The sequence below is a fragment of the Pipistrellus hanaki genome, assembly GCF_964339955.1.
Source record: "Pipistrellus hanaki genome assembly, chromosome: 21".
In the NCBI taxonomy this organism is placed as follows: Eukaryota; Metazoa; Chordata; class Mammalia; order Chiroptera; family Vespertilionidae; genus Pipistrellus; species Pipistrellus hanaki.
In genome coordinates this window covers 5,605,697-5,633,639 of record NC_140523.1, presented here as the reverse complement: position 1 = coordinate 5,633,639, position 27,943 = coordinate 5,605,697, and the positions used below count along the sequence as shown (strand labels likewise).

The 27,943-nt window shown below is 61.1% G+C and overlaps 2 protein-coding genes across 10 annotated transcripts; one reads left to right on the top strand and one right to left on the bottom strand.

The window, feature by feature from the left end:
* Positions 1-128: 128 nt before the first annotated feature.
* Positions 129-26,104, top strand: MAN2A2 (mannosidase alpha class 2A member 2). Of its 9 annotated transcripts, none has more exons than XM_084869046.1 (25): positions 129-370; positions 575-720; positions 2,980-3,129; positions 4,237-4,500; positions 4,618-4,762; positions 5,570-5,741; positions 6,619-6,746; positions 6,920-7,093; positions 7,605-7,791; positions 9,073-9,250; positions 10,248-10,450; positions 10,694-10,876; positions 10,997-11,111; positions 11,507-11,574; positions 11,688-11,853; positions 12,942-13,178; positions 13,795-13,935; positions 14,195-14,309; positions 14,903-15,036; positions 15,173-15,314; positions 17,173-17,306; positions 17,959-18,153; positions 19,135-19,248; positions 20,280-20,481; positions 24,601-26,104. In XM_084869046.1, exons 3-24 carry the CDS (start codon positions 2,998-3,000, stop codon positions 20,430-20,432), a joined length of 3,480 nt encoding a protein of 1,159 aa, XP_084725172.1. In that variant the 5' UTR covers positions 129-370; positions 575-720; positions 2,980-2,997; the 3' UTR covers positions 20,433-20,481; positions 24,601-26,104. The 9 variants fall into 9 exon arrangements, 6 of the variants coding, with proteins under 6 accessions (XP_084725172.1, XP_084725175.1, XP_084725171.1 ...); XR_014793625.1 differs by having other exon boundaries at positions 130-370; positions 13,788-13,935; XM_084869048.1 differs by having other exon boundaries at positions 130-370; positions 13,813-13,935.
* Positions 25,659-27,677, bottom strand: HDDC3 (HD domain containing 3). Its single transcript, XM_084869319.1, has 4 exons — positions 27,222-27,677; positions 26,825-26,880; positions 26,495-26,735; positions 25,659-26,159 (listed from the first exon to the last, which is right to left on the bottom strand). The coding sequence occupies exons 1-4, from the start codon at positions 27,331-27,333 to the stop codon at positions 26,029-26,031; spliced, it is 540 nt and encodes a 179-aa protein (XP_084725445.1). The 5' UTR covers positions 27,334-27,677; the 3' UTR covers positions 25,659-26,028.
* Between the last annotated feature and the right edge of the window lie 266 nt (positions 27,678-27,943).

The following is a 27,943-nucleotide window of genomic DNA, read 5'->3' as shown; positions in this document are numbered from 1 at the left end:
TCCGCTCTCCTGCGCGCCCGGGCCGGGCCAGGACTGCGCCTGCGCACTGTGGCCGGACTCGGGGCGGAAGGGAGACTCGGGGCGGAAGGGAGACTCGGGGCGGAAGGGAAGCGCGGGGCTGTTTCCGCCCCGCACGCAGCTCCGCCTGCGGCCGCTGGAGGAAGGGCCGAGCGGGCGGGCGCAGGGGAGCGCGCCGGCGGCCCTGGCCCCGCGGGAGCGCGGCTGCGGCGCGCGGAGGAGTCGGGGTGACCGCTGGGCGGGCGGCCGCCTTCCCTGCGCCGCTGCCAGGCGCGGGGCCGCCACCCTCGGGGATGCGGGGGGCAGCGCGAGGCCCGCGGGGCCCGGAGCGGCGCGAGGCCGGCCGCGGACGGTAATGCCCGCCGGGCGGACACGGGGGAGGGTCCTGCGGGCCCCCTTCGTGGTCGGAGGCAGCCGGCGCCCCGCATCCGGGCAACTGTCTCGGACCCGGGACCTGCAGAGTGGACGGGATGAGGCGGGTCAGGGGCTGGCGGACCCGGCGCCGGTGCCTGCCTGCCTGCCTCCCGGGTGAACCCACCCGTGTATCTCTCTCCAGCTCCACCCCCTTTGGCCCGGAACCAGCCTCCCAAAGGCTAAAAATACTGCCCGGAGGCCTCTGAGCGGAGTCCGGTCGGCTAAGTGGGGCAGGAGGCACCGGCCACAGCGCTCCCGGGCAGCCAGCGGCCTCTCTGCACGGAGCAGGCAAGTGGGGGGCCTGTGGAGGGTGGGGGGCAGCGGGCGGGCGCTGGCCGCCCCAAGTTAACCTTGCAATCCAATCCAGCCTGTCCACTCCCTCCCCAGGGTTGGGGATCCCCTCAGCATCCATCACTGCCGGCCTCCCAGGGGGGGGGTCCCCTACTTGCTGCCCAAGCAGAGCGTGCAAGCGACCTCCTGCGGCATCAGAACTAAACGGGGAAAGGGCGAGAGGGCTCGGTCTGTGTGAGACACAGAAGCTGCTTGTTTTGAAATCCATTCTGTAATTTCAGGGAGAAAGAAGGCTTTCCTGTAAGTCTCTCTGGGTCTTTTAAATCCAAATAGATAGTAGCTGTTTTTTATTCCTCTGGCACGAGACCCACGTGGTCACGGAGCCTGGGTGCCCACCCGCTGTGCCCGCTGCCTTCCCCCAGGGAGGCTGGTTGTTTGTCATCAGGAAGGAGGTTGCACGGTGACCTCTGGAGTCAGAGCTGGGAAGTTTGGTATCTCGCGTGTTTGTTTTTTTTATAGCCTCAGCCAGGGTGGAGAGAGATTCTGCTTCTCCCTAAGGGAAAGCTGCTCTCCTGAGGCGGGCGAGGCAAGACCAGCCTCAGATAACAAGTCTGTGTCTCCGCAGAGAGAGTAAGATCCCGCTGGGGTGGGTGAGGGCGCACCCTCAGCGCTGGGACTCCCTGCTCCTTGCTCTTCTTGAGAGCTGGACAAATGTAGGTGTTTCTCTCTCTTGCGAGCATCCAGTTCCTGTGTAGAGGAGCTGGGGATGAAGAAACGAAAGAAAGAAAAGAGACCAGACACGGAGATAGAAAACGCTGGGAGCCAGGTGGGATGCTGTCCTCTCTGATGGAGGGGACAGGGACCCAGAGCCAGACGAAGCAAGTTTATTTTATTTTTTTAAATATATTTTATTGATTTTTTTACAGAGAGGAAGGGAGAGAGATAGAAAGCTAGAAACATGGATGAGAGAGAAACACCGATCAGCTGCCTCCTGCACACCCCCCACCGGGGATGTGCCCGCAACCAAGGCACACGCCCCCAACTGGAATCGAACCCAGGACCTCTCAGTCTCCAGACCGACGCTCTTCCACTGAGCCAAACCGGCCTCGGCAGCAAGTTTATTTTATATTCTCTCAAATACCAGGGGGTTATCACCAGAACTTAGGATCAAAGGAGCTTATTTGCTATTCTGGAGTAGGCTCCAGCATTCCTGGGTGCTTGACTGGATTCTAAAAAATATATATATTTTATTGATTGTTTACAGAGAGGAAGAGAGAGGGATAGAGAGTTAGAAACATCAATCTGCTGCCTCCTGCACACCCCCGACTGGGGATTTGCCCGCAACCAAGGTACATGCCCTTGACCGGAATCAAACCTGGGACCCTTTAGTCCGAAGGCCGATGCTCTATCCACTGAGCCACACCGGTTAGGGCTTGACTGGATTTACATATCAAAGTCCCACTGCCCGGACCCCTGGGTAAAAGGTAAGAGTCCGTACTGATAACACATCTGCCTTTTTGGTGAATGTGTATCTAAGACACAGCTTTTGCCTGTCGCCTCGGAATCACCTGACAATAACTTAAGGAAATGCCCATAACAGTCTGCGTCTCAGCCAAGAGAGTAAGATCCTGCCGAAACCGGTTTGGCCCAGTGGATAGAGCGTCAGCTTGGGGACTGCAGGGTCCCAGGTTCGATTCCGGTCTAAGGGCATGTACCTTGTTTGCGGGCATATCCCCAGTAGGGGGTGTGCAAGAGGCACCTGATCGAGGACTCTCTCTCATCGATGTTTCTAACTCTCTATCTCTCTCCCTTCCTCTCTGTACAAAATCAATAAAATATATTAAAAAAAAAAAAAAAGAGAGAGAGAGAGAGCCGAAGCCTGTGTGGCTCAGTGGATAGAGCGTTGGTCTGTGGACTGAAGGGTCCTGGGTTCGATTCCGGTCAAGGGCATGTACCTTGGTTGCGGGCACATCCCCAGTGGGGGGTGTGCAGGAGGCAGCTGATCGATGATTCTCTCTCATCGACGTTTCTAGCTCTCTAGCTCTCTCCCTTCCTCTCTGTAAAAAATCAATAAAATATATTTTTTTTAAAAAAAGAAAAGAGAGAGAGAGAGAGAGAGTAAGATCCCCCGGTGTGAGCCGGGCAAACAGATGTCCCTTGGGAGCAGCTCCTGGGATCTCATCGGCGCCTCGGGTGGCCAGATCCCCACGGGGGTGTCGGCCGGGGGAGCTGAGCGCGCGCCCCTCCCTCCTGCAGGTGCGCGCGGAGGCCAGGATGAAGCTGAAGAAGCAGGTGACCGTGTGCGGGGCGGCCGTCTTTTGCGTGGCCGTCTTCTCGCTCTACCTCATGCTGGACCGCGTGCAGCACGACCCCGCCCGGCACCAGCACGGCGGGAACTTCCCCCGGGTGAGCGCCCCGGGCGCCCGAGGTGCCCGCCGGCCGGCCGCAGGGCGCAGCGCCCATCCGAGACGGGAACGTGCAGCCCAGGCAGGACAGGAGCATTCATTCCCGGGGCAGCTTTTCCAGGAGGAGGAGGGGGCAGTGGCACGATGGACTGCTGCTCTGGCTTAGGAGGTCTTTGTTTTGTCTTGTTTTTAAATATATTTTATTGATTTTACACAGAGAGGAATTGAGGGGGACAGAGAGTTAGAAACGTCGATGAGAGAGAATCATCGACCAGCTGCCTCTTGCACACCCCCCTACCGGGGATGTGCCCGCAACCAAGGTACGTGCCCTTGACCGGAATCGAACCCGGGACCTTTCAGTCCGCAGCCTGATGCTCTATCCACTGAGCCAAACCGGTCCCGGCAGGAGTTTGTTTTTTTGTGTTTTTTTTAATAATTGCTTTTTTACAGAGAGGAAGGGAGAGGGGTAGAGAGTCAGAAACATCGATGAGAGAGAAACATCGATCAGCTGCCTCCTGCACACCCCCCACTGGGAATGTGCCCGCCGCCAAAGTACATGCCCTTGACCGGAATCGAACCTGGGTCCCTTCAGTCCTCAGGCTGACGCTCTGTCCACTGAGACAAACTGGTTTTGGCTGTCTTGAGACTTCTTTATTTTTATATATTTGTATTGATTTCAGAGAGGAAGGGAAAGAGAGAGAGAGAGAGAGAAACATCGATGATGATAAGAGAGAATCACGGATCGGCTGCCTCCTGCACGCCCTCTACTGGGAATGGAGCCCGCAACCCAGGCATGTGCCCTTGGGTGGAATTGAACCCGGGAGCTTTCGCAAGCCGGTGCTCTATCCACTGAGCCACACTGGCTAGGGCGGTCTTGGGGATTCTCGGCAGCTGTTGCTAACGGATGGCACCGTGCATTCCCACGGAGCCCAGATGCAGTCCTTGCGGGCATGTGATAGGCATGTGAGGCGAAACCTCGGCCTCTTAAAGCTAGATTGCAGTCCTCCCGGGTGTTCGCACCTCGTCCCTTACCCGGCCAGGGTCAGAGTTGGGCATCCCGAGGCGGAGGGTGGCGCGGAGGGTGACCGCGCTTCTGCTCTTCCGGCAGAGCCAAATCTCTGTGCTGCAGAACCGCATCGAGCAGCTGGAGCAGCTGCTGGAGGAGAACCACGAGATCATCAGCCACATCAAGGAGTCGGTGCTGGAGCTGACGGCCAACAACGCCGCCGAGGGCGCGCCCGGCCTGCTGCCCTACCACACGGCCAACGGCTCCTGGGTGGTGCCGCCCGAGCCCCGGCCCAGCTTCTTCTCCGTCTCCCCGCAAGACTGCCAGTTCGCCCTGGGGGGGCGGGGCCAGAAGCCGGGGCTGCAGGTAAGAGCCGGAGCCGGGGGCGGGGTTAGGGGGGGACGGACGGACGGACGGACGGACGGACGGACGGACAGACGGACGGACACGCCCTCCCCTGAGCCGCCGGCGCCTGCCCCGCAGATGCAGGCCGTGGCAGAGGAGCTGCCCTTCGACAACGTGGACGGCGGCGTGTGGAAGCAGGGCTTCGACATCGCCTACGGCCCCCACGACTGGGACGCCGAGGACCTGCAGGTGTTCGTGGTGCCGCACTCCCACAACGACCCGGGTGAGGGCCGGGCGCCCCCGGCCGGCGGGGGCGGGGGGGGGGGGGGGGCGGGCTGGCTCATTTTTCAGAGAGGAAGGGAGAGGGATAGAGAGCCAGAAACATCAACCAGCTGCCTCCTGCACACCCCCCACCGGGGATGTGCCCGCAACCAAGGTCCATGCCCTTGACCGGAATCGAACCTGGGACCCTTCAGTCCGCAGGCCGACACTCTGTTCACTGAGCCAAACCGGTCTTTGCAACAGGCTTGCTTTAAAAAAATAATAATAATAAAATAAATAAATAAATATATATATATATATATATAAAATTGATTTTTTTACAGAGAGTAAGAGAGAGAGATAGAGAGTTAGAAACATTGATGAGAGAGAGAGAGAAACATTGATCAGCTGCTTCTTGCAAGCCCCCCACTGGGGATGTGCCCGCAACCAAGGTCCATGCCCTTGACCGGAATGGAACCTGGGACCCTTCAGTTCGCAGGCCGACCCTCTATCCACTGAGCCAAACCAGTTAGGGCGGACTTGCTTTTAAAAAAATATTTTTTTTATTGATTTAAGAGAGGGAGAGAGAGAGTGATGAGCGAGAACCATGGGTCAGCTGCCTCCTGCACCCCCCGCGCCGAGGATTGAGCCTGTAACCTGGGCCTGTGCCCTGACCGTGACCCAGACCGTGAGCTCCTGGTTCCTAGGGGGACGCTCCACCACGGAGCCACGCGGGCCGGGCCCAGCGGGCTTTCCGGTGGCCGGGGGAGGGGGGGCGGTGGAAGAGGGGGTGGCGTCCTCAGGGCGCCCCGTGCCGCTCGCTCCCCAGGCTGGATCAAGACCTTCGACAAGTACTACGCGGAGCAGACCCAGCACATCCTCAACAGCATGGTGACCAAGCTGCAGGAGGACCCGCGGCGGCGCTTCCTCTGGGCCGAGGTCTCCTTCTTCGCCAAGTGGTGGGACAACATCAGCGCCCAGAAGAAAGCCGCCGTGCGGAGGCCAGTGGCTGGCTGTCGGGAGGCGAGGGGGGCTGACCCCTGGGCCCAGGACGGGTGGGCGGGTTTCCCTAAAGCTGTGGCAGGAGAGGCGAGGGGACGCATGGCGGGGGCGAGGCGTGATGGTGAAAGGGCCCAGGTGAGGTGGGAGGGGCTGAGATGAGGTGGGAGGGGCTAAAATGAGGTGGGGCCATGATGAAATGGGAGGGGCCGAGGTGAGGTAGGAGGGGCTGAGATGAGGTAGGAGGGGCTGAGATGAGATGGGAGGGGCTGAGAATGAGGTGGGAGGGGCTGAGAATGAGGTGGGAGGAGCCTAGGTGAGGTGGGAGGGGCTGAGAATGAGGTGGGAGGGGCTGACAGGTGGGAGGGGCTGAGATGAAATGGGAGGGGCTGAGGTGAGGTGGGAGGGGTTGAGATGAGGTGGGGTCATGATGAAATGGGAGGGGCCGAGATGAGGTAGGAGGGGCTGAGAATGATGTGGGAGGGGCCTAGGTGAGGTGGGAGGGGCCGAAATGAGATGGGAGGGGCTGAGAATGAGGTGGGAGGGGCCTGGATGAGGTGGGCGGGCCCAGGTGAGATGGGAGGAAGGGGTTGTAGGGTCTCTGTGTGAGGAGAAGTCAGAGTTCTGTGAGCACGGGGAAGAGAAAGCCAGGAGCCAGGCCCCTGGGCGCTCAGGTGGCGTCCATAGGTCAGCAGGACAGGGACAGCAGGGACGCTGGCCAGCGGGAAAGGAGGCCATGTCTGTCCCCTTGGTCCCAGGTTTGTGTGAGCCGGCTCAGTGAGGCCAGTGCCCTCAGGTCCCAGACTGGGCAGATACCCCGCCCCCCCCCGATGCCCACCCCGCACCCCGCACCTGCTGAGTGTGAGCCCTTCCCTGCAGGCTGGTGGGCAGCGGGCAGCTGGAGATGGCGACGGGGGGCTGGGTGATGCCCGACGAGGCCAACTCCCATTACTTCGCCCTGATCGACCAGCTCATCGAGGGCCACCAGTGGCTGGAGAGGAATCTCGGTGAGCTGGGCCCCGAGGGCGGCCGGGGCTGTGAGGTGCCGGCTTGGCAGACGGTGGTGCTCTGTGCGCTGATTCCCCCACCCAGAGCCGGGGTGCTGGCAGGACGGGAGCCGGGCCGGGCCCAGGAGGCCGGCGGGGGTGCTGAGGGCCCTGGCTTCCGTCCCCCCGCCCAGGGGTGACCCCGCGCTCGGGCTGGGCCGTGGACCCCTTTGGCCACAGCCCCACCATGGCCTACCTGCTGCGCCGGGCCAACCTGACCAGCATGCTGATCCAGAGGGTGCACTACGCCGTCAAGAAGCACTTCGCTGCCACCCACAGCCTGGAGTTCATGTGGAGGCAGAGCTGGGGTAAGGCCGGGGAGGGGGGGTGGCACTGAGTGGGAAGCCCAGGGGCCTCAGGACGGGGCCCCGGAGGCGCTCTGTCTGTCCCTCAGGGCAGGTGGCGATCACGTTGAGCCGTGTATCTCTGAGCCTTCCCTGCGTTCTGACCCTTGGCCTGCCCATCCTCTCAGCCTCCCCGTCCTCCCCTTTTTTTTAAATCCTCCCCCGAAGATATTTCTCATTGATTTTCAGAGAGAATGGAAGAGAGAGGGAGAGACAGGGAGAAACATCGATGTGAGAGAAACACGTCGATGGGTTGCCTCCTGCAGTGCCACGATCAGGGCCGGGGCCGGGGCCGGGGCGGAGCCTGCAACCCAGGTACATGCCATTCGACCGGAATCGAACCCACAGGCCGGCGCTCCAGCCACTGAGCCACACCGGCCAGGGCCGAGCCTCCCCTTCCTCGGGGGTGCCCCCGTGCCCAGCTCCCGACGCCGCCGGCCGGCCGGGGGCTGACCGCCCGCCGTGTCCCCCGCAGACGCCGACTCGAGCACAGACATCCTCTGCCACATGATGCCCTTCTACAGCTACGACGTGCCCCACACCTGCGGCCCGGACCCCAAGATCTGCTGCCAGTTTGACTTCAAACGCCTGCCCGGCGGGCGCATCAACTGCCCCTGGAAGGTGCCCCCCCGCGCCATCACGGAGGCCAACGTGGCCGAGAGGTACGGCCGCCCGCCCGCCCGCCCGCCCGGGCTCCGCTGGGGGGGCTTCGCGCGAGGGGAGCGGGCGCCGAGTCTCCCCGGAGAGTGGAGGGGCCCGCGTGGCCGTATTTCCTAAGTGAGCCCGCCCCCCTTTGTCCTCACGATCTGTCAGAGCCCCGTGACTGACTCGGAGGGAGATACTTCCCAGATTCAGACAGTTCTTTCCAACCCTCGGCCCGACGTGACCTCAGGCAGCCGGGACCCCCCGTGTCCCGGAACTCCCCGTCAGAGGTGCGGGGGGTGCTGCCCAGCAGCCGCCAGCCCCCCAGAAAGCAGGCTCGTCCCCTCCGGGACCGGCACTGGGGACCCCGAGACAGTCCCTGTGCCTGAAATGGCCCCCCGGGAGCGTGCGGGTTAAGAGCGATCAGAAACGGCCATTTAGCCAGAACCAGTCCGGCCTCACGGATCCAACAGGTCGGACTGGTTTTCGGGTTGCGGCCTCCGGTTTCCGCGTCGTCCATCGGGAGGTGGAAGCGCACGTGACCGGAGGGAGAGAAAGGGGCCCTTTGTTTCCAGATCCAAACACACCCCGGGGCTCGGGCTGCGGAGGCAGGACTTTCCTTTACTGTTTCTCTTAGTTAAAGAAAAATCATTATAGCCAAAACCGGTGTGGCGCAGTGGATAGAGCGTCGGCCTGCGGACTGAAAGGTCCCGGGTTCGATTCCGGTCAAGGGCATGTACCTTGGTTGCGGGCACATCCCCAGTAGGGGGTGTGCAAGAGGCAGCTGGTCGATGATTCTCTCTCATCGATGTTTCTAACTCTCTATCCCTCTCCCTTCCTCTCTGTAAAAAAAAAAAAAAAAAAAAAAATCAGTAAAATATATTTAAAAAAGAAAAAAAGAAATATCGATGAGAGAGAAACATCGATTAGTCACCTCCCACACACCCACTGTTAGGGATGTGCCCACAACCAAGGTACATGCCCTTGACCGGAATCGAACCAGGGACCCTTCAGTCCGCAGGCTGATGCTCTATCCACTGAGCCACACCGGTCTCGGGCCTTTGGTGTGTTTGAAGGCGGATCACAGGGCAGGAGGACTGGTCTGTTGTGTGTGGGGGCAGGAGACGGAAGCCATCCCCGCAGCCCGGCCCAGGCCAGGCCTCTCTCTCCCGGTCAGCACCGCGGAGAGCGCCGGGCTCCAGGCCGGATCCTGCCCCGGAGGCGGGCACCTGCCTGCCGGAGGGAGGGGGGGTGCGGGGAGGGGGCCGGGGGCCCTGCTCAGCCTCCGGGCCCCCCCGCAGGGCGGCGCTGCTCCTGGACCAGTACCGCAAGAAGTCCCGGCTCTTCCGCACCAACGTGCTGCTGGTGCCGCTGGGCGACGACTTCCGCTACGACAAGCCGCAGGAGTGGGACGCCCAGTTCCTCAACTACCAGCGGCTCTTCGACTTCCTCAACGGCCAGCCCGACCTGCACGTGCAGGTGAGCCTTTCCGAGCGGCCCCCGCCCCCCCGGGCTTCGCTTCTCTCTCCTCTCTTTTTAAAGGTTCATTTTTTATTTACGTACTTATTGTGTTTTTCAATCCTCGAGGATAGTTTTCCATCGGCTTTTAGAGAGAGTGGAAGGGAGAGGGAGGGAAACATCGATGTGAGAGGGACACATCGGTGGGTTGCCTCCTGCTCGCACCCCGACCAGGGAGGGGGAACCTGCCACCGAGGTCCGGGCCCTTGACCGGAATTGAACCTGCGACCCTTCAGTCTGCAGGCTGATGCTCTACCCACTGAGCCAAACAGGCTAAGGCCATACTCTGTTTTTTTTTTTTATTATTTTTAATGTTAATTTTTTAAAATAGATTTTTATTGATTTCGGAGGAGGAGAGAGAGATAGAAACATCAACGATGAGAGAGAATCATGGATCGGCTGCCTCCTGCACGCCCTCCACTGGGGTTCGAGCCCACAACCTGGGCATGTGCCCTTGACCGGAATCGAACCCAAAACCATTCAGTCCGCAGGCTGATGCTCTATCCACTGAGCGACCAGGCTAGGGCCATATTTCTTATTTTTTTTAAGTAAACTTTTTATTGTTGTTAGTGTAATAGATATTTCTCCTTTCCCCTTCTTTACCCCCATCCTCCCAACCCTTAAACCACCCCCCCTCAGGTCTTCCCTACCCTATTGCCCGAGTCCATGGGCTGTGCATATAAGCATATAAGTTCTTTGGTTTGTCTCTTCTCGTCCCCCCAGCCCCACATCGAGCTGTGTCAGGCTGTCCTGTGCCTCTTATCTTGTTGGTCAATTCATTCTGTTCATTCGATTGCACAGATAAGCGATATCGTGCGGTGTTTGTCCTTCTCGTCTCCCAGAATTCCCTCCCAGGCCCCCAGCCGGGGCGTGGGGCCGGAGGGCGGCAGGGACAGGGCCTGCGCAGGCGCCATGGCACTGATAGCACTGAGGGGCCGGGTTCCCGGGGTCCCCGCAGGCCCAGTTTGGCACCCTCTCGGACTACTTCGACGCCCTGTACAAGAGGACGCGGGTGGAGCCGGGGGCCCAGCCCCCGGGGTTCCCCGTGCTGAGCGGGGACTTCTTCTCCTACGCCGACCGCGAGGACCATTACTGGACCGGCTACTACACCTCCCGGCCCTTCTACAAGAGCCTGGACCGCGTCCTGGAGGCCCACCTGCGGTGAGCGGCTGGGGGGGAGGCGGAGGGGGCCCTGGAGGCCTGCGGGCGGACGGCGGAGGGACGGGCGGACGGACGGGCGGACAGACGACGGATGGTCGGACGGGCGGGCGGGCGGGCGGGTGGGCGGACGGACGGACGGGCGGACGGGCGGACAGATGGTCGGACGGACGGACAGACGGGCGGGCGGACGGACGGGCGGGCGGACGGACGGGCGGACGGGCGCTGACTCCCCTCTCTGCACAGCGGGGCGGAGATCCTCTACAGCCTGGCAGCTGCTCACGCCCGCCGCTCCGGCCTGGCCAGCCAGTACCCGCTCTCCAACTTCGCCCTCCTGACCGAGGCCCGGCGCACCCTGGGGCTCTTCCAGCACCACGACGCCATCACCGGCACCGCCAAGGAGGCCGTGGTGGTGGACTACGGCGTCAGGTGCGGCCCCATCCCCCCGCGACCCCAGAGAAAGGCCGTGCGGGGGCCCGTGGGCAGGCCGCCCGGAGCCGCGTGGACAGCGTGTGAGGTCGTGTCCCCACGGTCCCTCTCGCGCCCCAGGCTGCTGCGCTCCCTGGTCAGCCTGAAGCAGGTCATCGTCAACGCCGCCCACTACCTGGTGCTGGGGGACAAGGAGGCCTACCGCTTCGACCCCGAGGCGCCCTTCCTGCAGACCGTGAGTCCGTCCTGCCCTGCTCGGCCCCAAGGCAGGGGCTGAGGGTCTGTCCCCCTTCCCTGCCCTGTCCGGGGGCGAGTGCAGCTGGACACGGGTGGGGAGGCGGCAGGATGAGCCCCATAATGGCTGTTCCCTGCCCATCATTTTTTAAATACTTTTTTTTTTATTATTATTGATTTCAAAGAGGAAGGGAGAGGGAGAGAGAGAGAGAAACATCCATGATGAGGGAGAATCATGGATCGGCTGCCTCCTGCACGCCCCCCTTCTGGGGATCGAGCCTGCAACCTGGGCATGTGCCCTCGACTGGGAATCGAACCTGGGACCCTTCAGTCCACAGGCTGACGCTCTATCCATTGGGCCACACCAGCTAGGGCCTTCCCACCGTTTAATTCCAGGACGACACCCGCCTAAACCATGACGCCCTGCCGGAGCCCACGCTGATCCAGCTGGACGCCTCGCCCAGGTGGGCCGGACCAGGCTGTGCCCAGGGCGGAGCCGCTCCCTGACCCCCCACCCCCTCTCCCACACCTGCCCCGGGCGCACAGGCCTGCTGGCGAGCTCCCCTTCCGCCCGCAGGTACGTGGTGCTCTTCAACCCGCTGGACCAGGAGCGGCTCAGCCTGGTGACCCTGCTGGTCAGCTCGCCGCGGGTGCGCGTCCTGTCGGACGAGGGCCAGCCCCTGGCCGTGCAGCTCAGCCCGCACTGGAGGTCCGCCACCGACATGGTCCCCGACGTGTACCAGGTGACCCTGGCCTCCTGGCCTCCGCCCCTCAGCACCCGCCTCCGCCCGCCTCCGCCCTCCCCGGGGAGGGGACAGGGTCTGGGGAGAGAGATTGCCCAGAGGAAGGCGAGGTCTGGACTAGCCCTGGAGAGAGTGGCTTTGTGTTGCCTGTCACTCGTTCTTTCAGCAAGAGATTCTTTGTTTTTTTTTTATGTATATTTTATTTATTTTGTACAGAGAGGAAGGGAGAGAGATAGAGAGTTAGAAACATCGATGAGAGAGAGTCATCGATCAGCTGCCTCCTGCACACACCCCACTGGGGATATGCCCGCAACCAAGGTACATGCCCTTGACCGGAATCGAACCCGGGACCCTTCAGTCCCCAAGCCGACGCTCTAGCCATTGAGCCAAACCGGTCTCGGCTCTTTGTTTTTTTTTTTAATTTATTTGTTTTAAATAGCAATATTTACTTCTTTATTTTTATTGATTTCAGAGAGGGAGAGAGATAGAGAAACATCAATGATGCCCTGACTGGTTTGGCTCAGTGGATAGAGCGTCGGCCTGCGGACTCAAGGGTCCCAGGTTCGATTCCTGTCAGGGGCATGGACCTTGGTTGCGGGCACATCCCCAGTCGGGGGCGTGCCGGAGGCAGCTGATCGATATTTCTATCTCCTCCATGTTTCTAACTATCCTTCTCCCTTCCTCTCTGTAAAAAATCAATAAAATATATTGAAAAAAAGAAAAAAAGAAAAAGAAACATTAATGGTGAGAGAGAATCATGGATCGGCTGCCTCCTGCATGCCCCACTCAGGGGATTGTGCCCGCAACCCGGAAATGAGCCCTGACCGGGGATCAAACCCGGGACCCTTCAGTCCGCAGGCCAATGCTCTATCCACTGAGCCAAACTGGCCAGGGCTCAGCAGACCTCAGCTTTGGGGTTTGCCACCTCGTAGTTTCTCCAGTGTCATTTGAGATTCATGACAGTCTGACGGGGACAGTAGCACCACCCCCCCTTGCAGGGGAGGGACGGAGGCCCCAGCACCCGAACCCCAGGCCTGCGCCCCCACTGACGCCGGCTGTGCCTTTGCCCCCCGCCCCCTGCGCCGTAGGTGTCTGTGCCCATCCGCCTGCCGGCGCTGGGCCTGGGCGTGCTGCAGCTGCAGGCCGGCCTGGACGCCCACCGCACGCTGCCCGCCTCCGTGCGCGTCTACCTGCAGGGCCGCAAGCTGGCCGTCAGCCGCCACGAGGCCTTCCCGCTGCGCGTCAGCGACTCGGGCCCCGGCGACTTCGCCCTCAGCAACCGCTACCTGCAGGCCTGGTTCTCGGGCCCCAGCGGGCTGCTCAAGGTGAGGCCCGGCGGGGGCGGGGGGCGGGGGCCGGGGGCGGGGGCTGGGGGGCCGGGGGGCCGCCATCGGCTGACAGCGGCCTCGGGGACTGGGGGGCTGCTCAAGGTGAGGCCCGGCGGGGGCGGGGGGCAGGGGGGCCGCCATCTGCTGACAGCGGCCTCGGGGACCTGGGGCTCCAGGGGACTGGTCCGCGCCCTCCCGTGGGCAGGCCTGACATGCCGGCGGGGACCGGGGGGCCAGGGTGCGGGGGCCGGGGGGCCGGGGGACCGGGGGGCCACCATCGGCTGACAGCGGCCTCGTGGACCGGGGGCCCCGGGGGGACTGGTCCGCGCCCTCCCGGGGCAGGCCTGACATGCCGGCGGGGGCCAGGGGGCCGGGGTGCGGGGGCCGGGGGGCGGGGGCCGCCATCGGCTGACAGCGGCCTCGTGGACCGGGGGCCCCGGGGGGACTGGTCCGCGCCCTCCCGGGGCAGGCCTGACATGCCGGCGGGGGCCAGGGGGCCGGGGAGCGGGGGCCGCCATCGGCTGACAGCGGCCTCGGGGACCGGGGGCCCCGGGGGGACTGGTCCGCGCCCTCCCGGGGCAGGCCTGACACGCCGGCGGGGGCCAGGGGTCAGGGCTGTGTTTCTCGGCAGAGCGTCCGGAGGGCGGACGAGGAGCGGGAGCAGCGGGTGGACATGCAGTTCCTGGTCTACGGCACCCGCACGTCCAAGGACAAGAGCGGCGCCTACCTCTTCCTGCCCGACGGCGAGGCCCAGGTGCCGAGGGGCCGGGAACCCGGGCGGGGCCGCCCTCCCCAGCGCAGGAGACGGGGACGGCCGCCCGGCTGCCCCTGAGGGGTGGGGGAGGCACAGGGGCTCACGGGGGGGGGGGGGGGGTTGGCCCAGCTCAGCGGGGTCTCGGGTCACTGCCCGCTCCCGCCGGGCCCTGGGCTGGTCCTGTGTGTGTGTGTGTGTGTGTGTGTGTGTGTCCCCGCTTTGCTCCGCGCCGGGCTCAGTGCCACCCGCTCGTTGCCAGCCCTACGTCCCCAAGGAGCCCCCCGTGCTGCGCGTCACCGAGGGCCCCTTCTTCTCGGAGGTGGCGGCCTTCTACGAGCACGTCCACCAGGAGGTCCGGCTCTACAACCTGCCAGGTGCCCACGGCGGGGGGGAGGGGGAGGGGGGGAGAGGGAGGAAGAGGAGGAGGAGGAGGAGGAGGAAGGGGAGGAAGAGGAGGAGGGGGAGTGGGAGGGGGAGGAGGAGGAGTGGGGGGAGGAAGAAGAGGAGGGGGAGGGGGAAGGGGAGGAGGAGGGGGAGGGGGAGGAGGAAGGGGAGGAAGAGGAGGAGGAAGAGGAGGAGGGGGAGGGGGAGGAGGAGGGGGAGGAGGAGGGGGAGGGGGAAGAAGAGGAGGAGGAGTGGGGGGAGGAAGGGGGGGAGGGGGAGGGGGAGGGGGAGGAGGAGGAGTGGGGGGAGGAAGAAGAGGAGGGGGAGGGGGAGGAAGAGGAGGAGTGGGGGGAGGAAGGGGAGGAGGGGGAGGGGGAGGGGGAGGGGGAAGGAGGCGTGGGCCTGGGGCTGTGACACTCACTTCCTCCTGTGGGGAGTGGGGGGGGCTGTTGCTGACCAGGGACCGTGAGAGGCAGGGCTGGGGCTTCACTGACTCTGGGCAGAAAGGTCGTCCAGGGAGACGCCGGGTGGCACACTCGGCCTCGCTCGGCCTCACACGCGCCCTCTGTCCGGGTCCCGGCAGGCGTGGAGGGACTGTCGCTGGACGCGTCGTCGCTGGTGGACATCCGGGACTACGTCAACAAGGAGCTGGCGCTGCGCCTCCAGACCGACATCGACAGCCGGGGCGCCTTCTTCACCGACCTCAATGGCTTCCAGGTGCCGCCGGGCCCGGGGGCGAGGTCCGGGCGTCCCCGATGGAGAAGGGGAGCCAGGCGAGAGGCCAGGGACCCCCAGACCGGGCCCCCCGGGTCCACGCCCGGCCTGGTGCCCTGACCGCTGGCCGTGCCCACAGGTGCAGCCGCGGCGGTACCTGCGGAAGCTGCCCCTGCAGGCCAACTTCTACCCCATGCCCGTCATGGCCTACATCCAGGACGCCCGGAACCGGCTCACGCTGCACACGGCGCAGGCCCTGGGCGTCTCCAGCCTCGGCGACGGTGAGCGGGAGCGGGAGCCGCGTGGGGCGGAGGGCGGGAAAGGAGGCACATGCTGCCCCAGGGCCTCTCCGCTCTGTAGTCCCCCCTCTCCTTCCAGTTCGCACCCGCCCCCGTCCTGTCCCCCATTCATAGGGGTGAGCCATTACAGCTGCCAGTCACAGGCGCCTCTGTCACCCCCCCAATGGAGGCGCCTGGGGGTGAGTGCCCCTCGAGAGCCATCAGGATATCAAACAGTGATTCTCTTTTTAAAGAAAAAAAAAAATTGCCCTAACCGGTGTGGCTCAGTGGATAGAGCGTCGGTCTGCAGACTCAAGGGTCCTGGGTTCGATTCCGGTCAAGGGCATGTACATCCATGTTGCAGGTACTTCCCCAGTAGGGGGTGTGCAGGAGGCAGCTGATTGATGTTTCTCTCCTATCAATGTTTCTAACTCTATCCCTCTCTTTTTCTCTCTGTAAAAAAAATCAAAACATATTTAAAAAGAAGAAAAAAAGAAAAAAAGATTTTTAATTGATGTCAGAGAAGAAGGGAGAGGGAGGAAGAGATAGAAACATCAGTGATAAGACAGAAGCATGGATCAGCTGCCTCCTGCACACCTCCTGCTCAGAATCGAGCCTGCAACCGGGCATGTGCCCTGACCGGGAATCGAACCCGGGACTTCTCGGTCCATGGAATGGCGTTCAATCCACTGAGCCACCACAGCCGGGCTGAACATGGCTTCTCAGCCCGGGTGTGCAGTCCCCTCCGGCCGGGGATGGGAGAGGGACCATTGGGAAGGGCATTGGTGTTGGAATGAATTATTTAGCAAAGGAGAAAAACACGTACTGTCTTCCTACTCATGGTCATTAAAAAATGAGAATGATACTTTTAAAAAATATATATATTTTATTAATTTTGTACAGAGAGGAAGGGAGAGAGATAGAGAGTCAGAAACATCGATGAGAGAAAGACATGGATCAGCTGCCTCCTGCACACCCCCCACTGGGAATGTGCCCGCAACCAAAGTACATGCCCTTAGTTGGAATCAAACCTGGGACCTTTCAGTCCGCAGGCTGACACTCCATCCACTGAGCCAAACCGGTTAGGGCTGTTTTACTTATTTATTTTTATTCATTTGAGAGGGGGAAAGGGGGGAGGGAAAAAGAAAAAACAAACAAATATTAATTCTTTCTATCACTTATTTGTGCACTCATCGATGGATTCTTGTCTGTGCCCTGACCGGGGATTGAACCCGCAACCTGGGCATGTCAGGATGACGCTCTGAACAGCTGTCCAGCCAGGGACTAAGACATGGCTGTTTTATATGCCAGGAGGCCATTGTAGGCTTTCTGGCCCCCTTTCCCTGATTGCCTGGTGAAGGCTGCGGGACCTCCCACATCAGAACCGGGGCTGGGAGGGGGGAGAGGCGGAGGGCCATGTGTGTGGGAAAACCCCCCGGAGGGCCTTCAAAAAGCAGGCGCTGGGTAAAACCCTCCCCCCAGCACCGCATGTCTGCTCCGCAGTGCGCCCCGTCCCCAGTGTCTCTCAGAGAGAGCGCGAGCCCAGGCCCTCTCTGCCGTCTCTGTTCCCCTGGGCAACCCCGAGGACCCTCCTCCCAGCCTCTGCCTGGCTGTCCTCCCGCCCCCCCTCCTGCCAGGGAGACACTGGCGGGGCGGGGCCGAGATCTGCCGGGCCTCCACTCCGAAGCCAGCCCTTCAGGGACCCCCCCACCCCTCCCAGCTCCAGTCCCAGGGCTTCTCTCCTCCCAGGGACTCGGCTTCCGGCCACCCCCACCCCCACCCGCACCCCGGCTCCCCGGGCTCTGTGGCCGGGCTCCCCTGAGGTCACTGTGTGTCCGGGGACTCGCCGGTGCTCCCGCAGGCCAGCTGGAGGTGATCCTGGACCGGCGGCTGATGCAGGACGACAACCGCGGCCTGGGCCAGGGCCTCAAGGACAACAAGCGGACCCGCAACCGCTTCCGCCTCCTGCTGGAGCGCCGCTCCCCGGGCGGCGAGGTGAGGGCCGTTTGTGTTTTATTTACTTATTATTTTATTTATTCAAGAGAGGAAGACGGGGAGAGACACATCAATCCTGAGAGAGAATTACTGAACGGCTGCCTCCTGCAGGCCCCACACTGGGGATCCAGCCCGCAACCAGGGCCTGTGCCCCCACCGGGAATCGAACCGTGACCTCCTGGGTCCTAGGTCAGTGCTCACCCACTGAGCCACGCCGGCCGGCAAGGAGCCCTTTCCCAGTGGCGTGCGGTGTGAAGTGGCCCTGGAGCCGGAACCCCTGTATCCAGGCCCATCAGGGAAGCTCTTTCCAGAGGAACTGGCCTGGTTGTATTTCTTTTCTTTTCTTTTTTTTTTTTTAAATATATATTTTATTGATTTTTTACAGAGAGGAAGGGAAAGGGATAGAGAGTTAGAAACATCCATGAGAGAGAACCATCGATCAGCTGCCTCTTGCACACACCCCCACTGGGGATGTGCCCGCAACCAAGGTACATGCCCTTGACCGGAATCGAACCCGGGACCCTTCAGTCCGCAGGCCGACGCTCTATCCACTGAGCCACACCGGTTTTGGCTGGCCTGGTTGTATTTCATCCTCACCTTCCCCCTCCCCCTGGCTCAGTCCCCTCACCCGCATCTCGGGCCCATCCTGCAGGTGCCAGACGGCCGCTCCACCAGCTACCCGTCCCTTCTCAGCCACCTGACCTCCGTGCACCTCAACGCCCCGGTGCTCGCCCTGCCCGTGGCCCAGCGGCAGCCCCCGGCGCCCGGCCTGCGCCCCTTCCAGCCTCTGGCCTCCTCGCTGCCCTGCGACTTCCACCTGCTCAACCTGCGCACGCTCCAGGCCGAGGTGAGGATCCGCCCAGCCCGGACCTCCGGGACCAGTCCGGCCCGTCCTCACCCCGCTCCTCTGTCCCAGCACCGCCTTCAGGCGGAAGTGCTGCTGCACCTGTGAGCCCCCAGGAGCCCCTGTGAGCCCCGGGAGCACCTGTGAGCCCCGGGAGCACCTGTGAGCCCGGGGAGCCCCTGTGAGCCCGGGGAGCCCCTGTGAGCCCCCGGGGAGCACCTGTGAGCCCCCGGGGAGCACCTGTGAGCCCCCGGGGAGCACCTGTGAGCCCCGGGGAGCACCTGTGAGCCCCCGGGGAGCACCTGTGAGCCCCCGGGGAGCACCTGTGAGCCCCCGGGAGCACCTGTGAGCCCCCCCGGGGAGCACCTGTGAGCCCCGGGGAGCACCTGTGAGCCCGGGGAGCCCCGGGGAGCACCTGTGAGCCCCCGGGAGCACCTGTGAGCCCCGGGGAGCACCTGTGAGCCCCCGGGGAGCACCTGTGAGCCCCCGGAGAGCACCTGTGAGCCCCCGGAGAGCACCTGTGAGCCCCGGGGAGCACCTGTGAGCCCCCGGGGAGCACCTGTGAGCCCGGGGAGCCCCGGGGAGCACCTGTGAGCCCCCGGGAGCACCTGTGAGCCCCGGGGAGCACCTGTGAGCCCCCGGGAGCACCTGTGAGCCCCCCCGGGGAGCACCTGTGAGCCCGGGGAGCACCTGTGAGCCCCCGGGGAGCACCTGTGAGCCCCGGGAGCACCTGTGAGCCCCGGGGAGCACCTGTGAGCCCTGGGGAGCACCTGTGAGCCCCCGGGGAGCCCCTGTGAGCCTCTGGGAGCACCTGTGAGCCCCCGGGGAGCACCTGTGAGCCCGGGGAGCACCTGTGAGCCCGGGGAGCACCTGTGAGCCCCCGGGAGCCCCTGTGTGTGAGCCCACGGGAGCACCTGTGAGCTTGGGGAGCACCTACGAGCTCAGGGAGCACCCGCCTCACTGCCTGGTGCTGTCTGTCACCAGGATGAGCCCTCCTTGCCCTCGGCAGAAGCCGCACTCATCCTGCACCGCAAAGGCTTCGACTGCGGCCTTGAGGCCAAGAACTTGGGCTTCAACTGCACCACAAGCCAAGGCAAGGTGCGCAGGGCCCTGGCGTGGGGGGGGCCGAGGAGAGGAGGCGGGGGGGCGGGGCAGCTGGGAACGGGAGGCGTGAGGGGGTGAGGCTGCAGTGAGGTCAGGCAGCGGTCGGCGGCGGGGCGGGGGCAGGGGTCACTGGGTATTTTAGAAAAGTGGAAGCTGCTGACATTTGTTTTCAAAGCTACGGAGGCCCGGTGGGGCAAGTTCTAGACGAGAACAACGGTTCTAGCTGGACCACTGCTCACGAATAGGGATGTCCGTCAGACACAGCACCCCGGCCGGTGCGGCTCAGCGGACAGAGCGCTGGCCTGCGGACCCAAGGGTCCCTCCCGGGCTCAGTTCCGGATATCTGAATTGCAGGCTCCTCCCCAGCTCGGACCCTGTTCTGGGCTCATGCAGGAGGCAATCCATTGATGTGTTTCTCTCACATGGATGTTTCTGTCTTTCCCTTTCTTTTCTATCCTCCCCCCAAAAAAAAATCAATGGAAGAGGATTAACAAAAAACAAACACAAAAAAAACCCCAAAACCATCAAACTGTATTTTTTTAAAAATATATTTTATTGATTTTTCACAGAGAGGAAGGGGGAGAGAGAGAGAACTAGAAACATCAATGAGAGAGAAACATTGACCAGCTGCCTCTTGCACACCCCCTACCGGGGTTGTGCCCGCAACCAACGTACATGCCCTTGACCAGAATCAAACCTGGGACCCTTCAGTCCGCAGACCGATGCTCTACCGCTGAGCCAAACCGGTTTCGGCCAAACTGTATTTGTTGTTTAAGCCGGCACCCACAAACGCCTCAGAAGAGGACTAAGACATGGCCCCTGGCCCCCAGGAGCTCCCCGCAGTGGTCCCGACCTCAGGTCCAAGGCCAGGCCCGGGCTGAGCACAGCCCGGTGAGCCTGAGCCTGGGGCAGACCCGCCTGTGTTCGCGGGCACGGTGCCGCTGGCGGGCACAGCAGGCACTGGAGGAAGAGCCGCCCCCCTGGCGGGTCAGCACCCAGCACCCCCCTCCCCCCTCTCCACGCAGGTGGCCCTGGGGAGCCTCTTCCACGGCCTGGACGTGGGCTTCCTGCAGCCGACCTCGCTGACGCTGCTGTACCCGCTGGCCTCGCCCTCCAACAGCACCGACGTGTCCCTGGAGCCCATGGAGGTGGCCACCTTCCGCCTGCGCCTGGGCTAGGGCTCCGTGGCCGAGGGGAAGCCGTCCTCAGAGCCGCCGCCGGCATCAGGTGGGGCGGACCAGCCGCGCCGGGGCCCCCGTCCCGATCGGCCTCTCAGAACTGACGGACTGAGCCCGGCCCCGCTCCCATGTGCTGTTGTGGCTTCTGTGTGCCGGGCGGCCAGGGCAGACGCCGTGAGCCCCGGGAGAGAAGGCCCTGGTCAGAACGGGCAGGACCCGCCCCGGCTTTGGGGTGAATGGCCGCCCCGTAGGGCACCGGCTCAAGCACCCATCCTTTTCCCGAAATGGGATGGAGGAGGATCAGGAGAGGTGGGGGCGCTGGAGGGGTCACCTCCAGCCTCGGGGTCGCTGGTCCCGGGCGATCCTGTGGTCGTGCAGGGACTGCGTCCCGGGGTGGCGAGCAGGAGCAGGGGGTGCTGGGAGGAGGGGGTGGGGCCGGGAGCCGGCAGCTTCCTGTGAGGGCTCCGCTCTGAGTGCTCCCTGCCCGCACGCCCTGGCCAGGGGCTGCAGCGTGGCCAGAGGTCAGGACACTTCGGGGGCAGAAACCCCAGCTCAGACGGGGTGCCTGGTCTGTGTGTGCTCTGGGGAATGGTGGCCAGGGCCTGGGGGCCCTCCCCACTGGGGACTCCTCTCTGGTTCCTGTCCGTCCTCTGCACACCGTGGTCCCCGCCAGCCCCTTCCCGCCCCTTCCAGCCACGGGGGGTTGTGACTCGGTGCGTCTCCACAGCGCCCTGTGCCTGGGCTGGCGTCTCCGGGAGAATCCGGGGCCTGGCCCGGGGCCCAGGGACATGTGGGTGACGGGGGCCCCGTGGCTGCTCAGCAGCCTTCCTCTCGGCTTCGATCGATAGAGAGCCTTTTGTGATAGTCTCTATAGACGCTGAAACGGCATTTGGCAGAATTTACGATCTCTCCCTTATCAAGACTCTTCAGATTAGAAAGAGACGGGTTCCTCTGGGCAAAGGTCTCTGAGAAACCAACGGGTTATGGCGTCCTAAAGGGGCCGACTCCGGGCGTTCCGGTTCAGGCCGGAAACTGGCCGAGGGCTCCCGTTACTGGGGAGGTCCCGGCCGGCTGACCCCGCGGCGGGCAGGCGGCGGAGAAGAGAGAGCGGCAGTTGTCCTTGGCAGCCGACAGGAGGGCCGACCCGTAAAATCTGAGTGTGTCCGTGGAAGGCCCACTAGCAGCTTCCCGTAAGCTGACCCAGATGACACACGTCCATTTCCCGTATAGACTCTGGCTCTCTCCACCCAGCCCGTTCGTTCATGCTGTCCCCGTGTGATTTGGGTACTTTCTGGAATGTGGCAGGCTCTAAAGTTCACTTGGAAGAGTAAACGTGTGAGAGTACGAAGCGAATCTGAGTCCTGATGAGTCTGGGGGGTCCGGGGTGGGGGGGCAGCCGGCACGTGTCCTTGGGGACCCCCCAAAGGACGCTCAGCGCGTGTCGCCTGGAGTGGGAGCCGCCAATGGACGGGATATTTGGGGATTTAGGATAAAAGGGGTATTATTTTAATAAAGTTAAACTATAAAGTTCCTGAAGAAAATACAGGATCTTTTCAAACCTCTGGTATGGAAAGGCCCGGTTATAAACATGACAGGAAACCGAAGAGGGTCATAATCATAAGGGAAATGATACAACGAGGGGAAAGAAAGATTATACCACGAAATATCCAGGGTTTTCTGTATGGCGGGAGATATCGGGGTTAAAATGCAAAGGACAGGTTTGGGAGACAGTATTTGCCCTAGCCCGTTTGGCTCAGCGGATAGAGCATCAGCCTGCAGACCAAAGGGTCCCGGGTTCAATTCCGGTCAAGGGCATGTACCCTGGTTGCAGGCTCCTCCCCGGCCCGGGCCTTGGTCAGGGCTCATGCAGGAGGCAACCAATCAATGTGTTTCTCTCACCTGAATGTTTCTCTCCGTCTTTCCCTCTCTCTTCCATTCTCCCTAAAAATCAGTGGAAAAATACCCTCAGGTGGGGATTAACAAAATAAGTGGGTGAGTACCATTATTTTAGGGGAAAGCTTGCTGTGGGGCCCTTAGGGAGAGCCACTGGGCCTGCTAAGCTGCTGCCTGAAGTTTCGGGGAGACAGTGGAGTTCTTCAGGCCACCTGAAAGGTCCCGGGTTCGGTTCCCGTCAAGGGCATGTGCGTTGGTTGCGGGCACATCCCCAGAGGGGGGTGTGCAGGAGGCAGCTGATCGATGCTTCTAACTCTCTATCCCTCTCCCTTCCTCTCTCCTCCCACCATCCTGTTTCCATGAAGAAGGGAGAGCTGGCCCAGCTGGTGTGGCTCAGTGGTTGAGTGTTGACCTATGAACCAGGAGGTCAACGGTTTGATTCCCAGTCAGGCACATGCCCAGGTGGGGCATGTAGGAGGCAGCTGATCAGGGATTCTCATCATTGATCTTTCTATCTCTTCCTCTCCCTTCCTCTTGAAATCAATGAAAACATATTAAAAAAGAAGGGAGGACCCTGACCGGTTTGGTGTGCCTGCAACCAAGGTACATGCCCTTGACTGGAATCGAACCCAGGACCCTTCAGTCTGCAGGCAAACACACTATCCACTGAGCCAAACCGATTAGGGGTGCTTAAATTTTTTTAATTAAAAAAAAGTACCTTCTATATTGGCTCCGGTCAAACAGTTTATCTAAGGAGCCTTAGACTCACAGTCCAAATCCACTAGCTAGTTCAGACTTGATCATTACTCTGTCCAGTGGTTAGAATGACCAGGATTGAGATCACTCTTGTCTAGTCACGGGGCCCAGCACCATGGCAGACCCAGAGAGGTCTGGTCCTGATTCTGTCACTACGTGATCTATTTAATATTTAATGAGTCTTCTCACATCTCTGAGCTTTTTTTTAAAATATATTTTTACTGATCTCAGAGAGGAAGAGAGAGATCAGCTGCCTCCTGCACGCCCCCTACTGGGGATCAAGCTTGCAGCATGGGCATATGCCCTTAACTGGAATCGAACCCAGGACCCTTCAGTCCGAAGGCTGACGCTCTATCCACAGAGCCAAACCTGCTTGGGCATCTCTGAGCTTCTTATTCTGAATGAGAGTGATCCCTGCCCTCCCCAGCCCAATCATCTGATTATTTATAAAGAACATGACATAACACGTGAGGTTTGTAAAACCTCAAGTACCTCCTGATGGTCTCTAAATTTTCATTCTGAAGGAACAGAAAGGGTTTTTGTTTGTAAAAATATCCTGAAACTTAATTTGAAACCACTTAACACTGCAGAATTGTTTTTAAAATTTGGTAAATAATGTTTTAAAATATTGTAATCCCATCCCCTGAAAAAACTAAAAAACAAAACAAAACAAAAAAACCAGCCGAAACCGGTTTGACTCAATGGATAGAGCGTTGGCCTGCGGTCTGAAAGGTCCTAGGTTCGATTCCGGTCAAGGGCATGTACCTTGGCTGCAGGCACATCCCCAGTAGGGGGTGTGCAAGAGGCAGCTGATCGATGATTCTCTCTCATTGATGTTTCTAACTATCTCTCTCCTTTCCTCTCTGTAAAAAATCAACAAAATATATTTAAATATATTTTAAAAAAACAACCACACACACACAACAATCCTCAATCTCTAAAAGGTACTGCACCTGGCACTGCCTTAAGAGGTAAGAGGATTACACTGAACTTGTGAACTTGATGGGTTTTTCAGGGACTGTCCCGAAACTCATTTCCTTCTTGTTAATCCTCACCAGAGGTAATACTTCCCCCCATTGATTTTCTTTTTTTAATCCTCACCCAAGGATATTTTTCCATTAATTAAAAATATATATATATATATATATATATATATATATATATATATATATATATTATTGATTTTGTACAGAGAGGAAGAGGGATAGAGAGTTAGAAACATCGATGAGAGAGAATCATCAACCAGCTGCCTCTTGCACACCCCCTACTGGGGATGTGCCCGCAACCAAGGGACATGCCCTTGATTGGAATCGAACCTGGGACCTTTCAGTCCGCAGGCCCGACGCTCTATCCATTGAGCCAAACCGGTTTCAGCTCCATTAATTTTTTTTTAAGAGGGAGTGGGGTTGGGAGAGAAATTGTGATGGAAGAGAGCCACAATAATTGTTTGCCTCTCACACAAGGGATCAAACCTGCTATTTTATAAAAATTTAATCAGTTTTTTCCATTGATTTTTTAGAGTGGAAGAGTCGGAGAAACACCAATATGAAAGAGACATATCAGTCCTGGCTCAGTGGATAGAGCATCAGCCTGCGGACGGAAGGGTCCCAGGTTCGATTCCCAATCAGGGGCACATGCCCAGGTTGTGGGCTCGATCCCCAGTAGGGGGCGTGCAGGAGACAGCCGACCAATGATTCTCTCTCATCATGGATGTTTCTCTCTCCCTCTCCCTTCCTCTCTGAGATCAATAAAGATATATTTTTTAAAAAAGAAAGAGAAATATCAATTGGTTGCCTCCAGCATACCCCTTCCCCGCCTCCGTTAACCTCCCAAATCAGGGCGGGGAGCCTGCAACCTGGGCATGTGTCCTTGATCAGAATGGAAACTGGGACCCTTGAACCAGCCAAGGCAAACCCATTATCAAACGGAATCGAACTCATTATCCTCCTGGAGGCGGATCAAGGCTCTAACCACGGCAAAACTCATTTCCTTTTAAAGTCATCATTTTGTTGCCCTTTACCTTCCCCCCCCCCCCGCAGAGAGTGCACTGGGCCTGCTTTGGGTGGAAAACCATCCTGGCCCAGAAAGAAGTGGCTGTGAGCTAAGGGCCCCCCAAGTGCACCCTTCCCAAGGGGCTCATAAACTTCAGCGGCTCCTTAGACCCCAAAACTCCTCGTGCGCTAGGCCCGCCCCCAATGCACGTGTCACTCACAGCGCCGCAGCCGCCAGGTCCCGCCCACCCGGGCGAGGTGGGAGGGGCCGCTTCCGGAGCAACCGTAGCTTAGTAACCAGGTGACAGGCTGCGACGCGGGCCTATCCTGTGGCTGGGCCGGAGCTTGGAGCAAGCCCGCGGGCAATCGCCTATCCCAAGGAGGACGATTCCCGTTCATGGAGCATCCGTCAGGCGCCTTCAAACACGTTGTGCTATGGAGCCCTGGGAATTCACCGCCCGCCTTTCTCACCGATAGGAAACCGGGCTGAGGTGAAGGCCCTCGACCCGAGGGACCTGGCTCAGGGCGGGAATCCCACCTGCGGGTTCCCCATTCCAGCGTCTGGAGAAGGAGCAGCAGCTCAGACTTGACCGGAAATGCTTTATTTTCCAAAAACGACTTTGAAACGAGCGTCCATCTAAGCCCAAGTTCCCCGGGGGGGGGGGACCAGAAATCCCACTTTTGCAAAAAAATGGCCAACAGACCCAAGGCCTGCAGGGCAGTGGATGCATCCGACGTGGACGGGGTGCGGCCGACCCCCACCATCCAGGCTCAGTTTACTTTGGCAGGAGAACCCTCAGGGCGAGAAAGGGCAAATGTTTTTGGGGGCCGCTGGGCTGAGTGAACCGCGAAGGGTCGAGAAGGCGCCCAAAGGCTGGAGAATGAGTCCGATGAGGCTGGAATCTGCGATGCCGGCTCCGGGCTCCGGGCCCCGGGCTCCGGGCTCCGGGCTGCGCTCACAGGGCCAGCCCCCGCTCCCTGAACAGCTGCTTCAGCGCCTCTTCCAGCTGCGGGTTCGTGCCCTGAAGCCCCTTCACCACCTGCGCCGCCCACTCGAAGTATTCCTGGACCCGGTGCTCCGACCAGCCTGCAAGTGAACGGACAGAGAACGGCTGGTGCAATGGCAGCACGGACAGGAAATGGACTCGTGCAACGGACAGAAAACTGCTCGTGCAACGGACAGAAAACGGACTCGTGCAATGGCTCTGCCCACTTCCTGGAGGGCTCGGTGGCGGGCCTTGTCCTGGGGGCCCAGCTCCTCGGTGTTTTTGCCCGATGCAAGCAGATCAGTGTGGGGATTCGTTTAAGAAAATGGACCAGAACGCCCAGGAGGCTGTCCCCTCCTCCTCAACCCCCCCCCCCCCATGGGCCCTCCCTGTCCCCTCCCAGCAGGTGAGGGGCAGGGAGGGGACAGGCTCCTACCCGTCGGGGTGCAGCGGTTCAGGTCCCTCAGGTTGTACAGCTTGTCCGCCAGCTTCACCAGCTTGGCCCCGGGGCTGCTGTGGGGGGCGTGCTCCACCTGCAGCCGCTTCCTCTCCAGCTTGGGCAGCGTCTTGTCGTCCGTCACCTCCTCCACCAGCCGCCGCACCTGCGCCCCGAAGCGCAGCTCCAGCTCGTCCAGGGTGGTGTCCGTGTCCTCCACCGTGTCATGGAGCAGGGCGGCCTGGGGACGGGCCCCCGCTCAGCCCTGCGGCGCCAGGCGGGGCCGGGGGGGGGGGTGCCCAGGGCTGAATGGGGGGGCGGAGGGTTTACCTGTAACACCGCAATGTCAGTGATCCCCGCCTCGTGGGTCAGGATCCGAGCCACCCCTGCCGGGCAAAGCAGGAAATCAGACCGGATTGGGGGGAGGGGGGGAGGTGCTGGGGGGGTCCCAGCCCGCGGGTGCTGCTGGGGTTTTCTGGAGCCAGAGGGGGCCCCTCACTCACGGGGTGTCCTCGGACCTGTCCTGCACTCTGAGTGTCCATCGTGCACAGGGAACAGCCGTGCACACCCCACACCCACACCCCACACCCCGGATTGTTGGAGGCGTCAGCACCCCCAATGTGGGGTGCAGAGTGGGTGCTCCATGAGGTGCACGATCCCACCCACCCCGTCATCCGCCCCCCACCCCCCCGCGCCGCCGAGGTTCCCCCCGGGGCTGCGCGCCCACCGATGGGGTGGTTGATGTAGGGGGTCCCTTCGGGGTCCATCCGCCGCTGCCTCCGGTGCTTGTGAGCCGCGAAGTCGGCGGCTTCCAGCAGCTGCGCCACCTCCGAGCCCATCGCGCCGCCGCCGCCGGTGGGGCCAGCGGCTGGGGGTTCCGAGAGAGAAGCTGACCGAGCGCCACAGCGCCCCCTGGCGCCGCGGAGGCCGCGGGGATGGCGGAATGTCGTTCAGAAGAGCTCCTTCTTGGGGGTGCCGCTCTGGTGGGGTTGTGGGGGGCCGGGGGTGGGCAGCCCCCGGTTCTAGAACACGTGCTGGGGCTCTGAGGCCACCCAGTGTGCGGATTCCAGGGCTCGAAGGCACAGGTGGCTGTGACGGAGGCGGCAGGGCAGTTAGGCCTAGCCAACCTCAAGGTCAGAGCCAGCTTTTCCCAGGAGGGACTTCTGACCCCGCCAGGAAGACCGTCTCCAACGTATCCATGCTCTGGAAAATTCCCAAAGCGCTCTAAAAATAACTCTCTCTGCAGGGCCGGGCCCGGTTGCTATGGGCACGGACCAGAAGACTGACCCTAGGGCCTGACCTTCTGGAAATTGGAGCTTTTGCTGGGAGCCCTGCTGAGTTGCTTCAGATTCAGGTTCTCAGCAGTGATAACTGTCTTTTTTTTTCTTTTTAAAAAAAATATATTTATTGATTTCAGAGAGGAAGAGAAAGGAAGAGAGAGATAGAAAC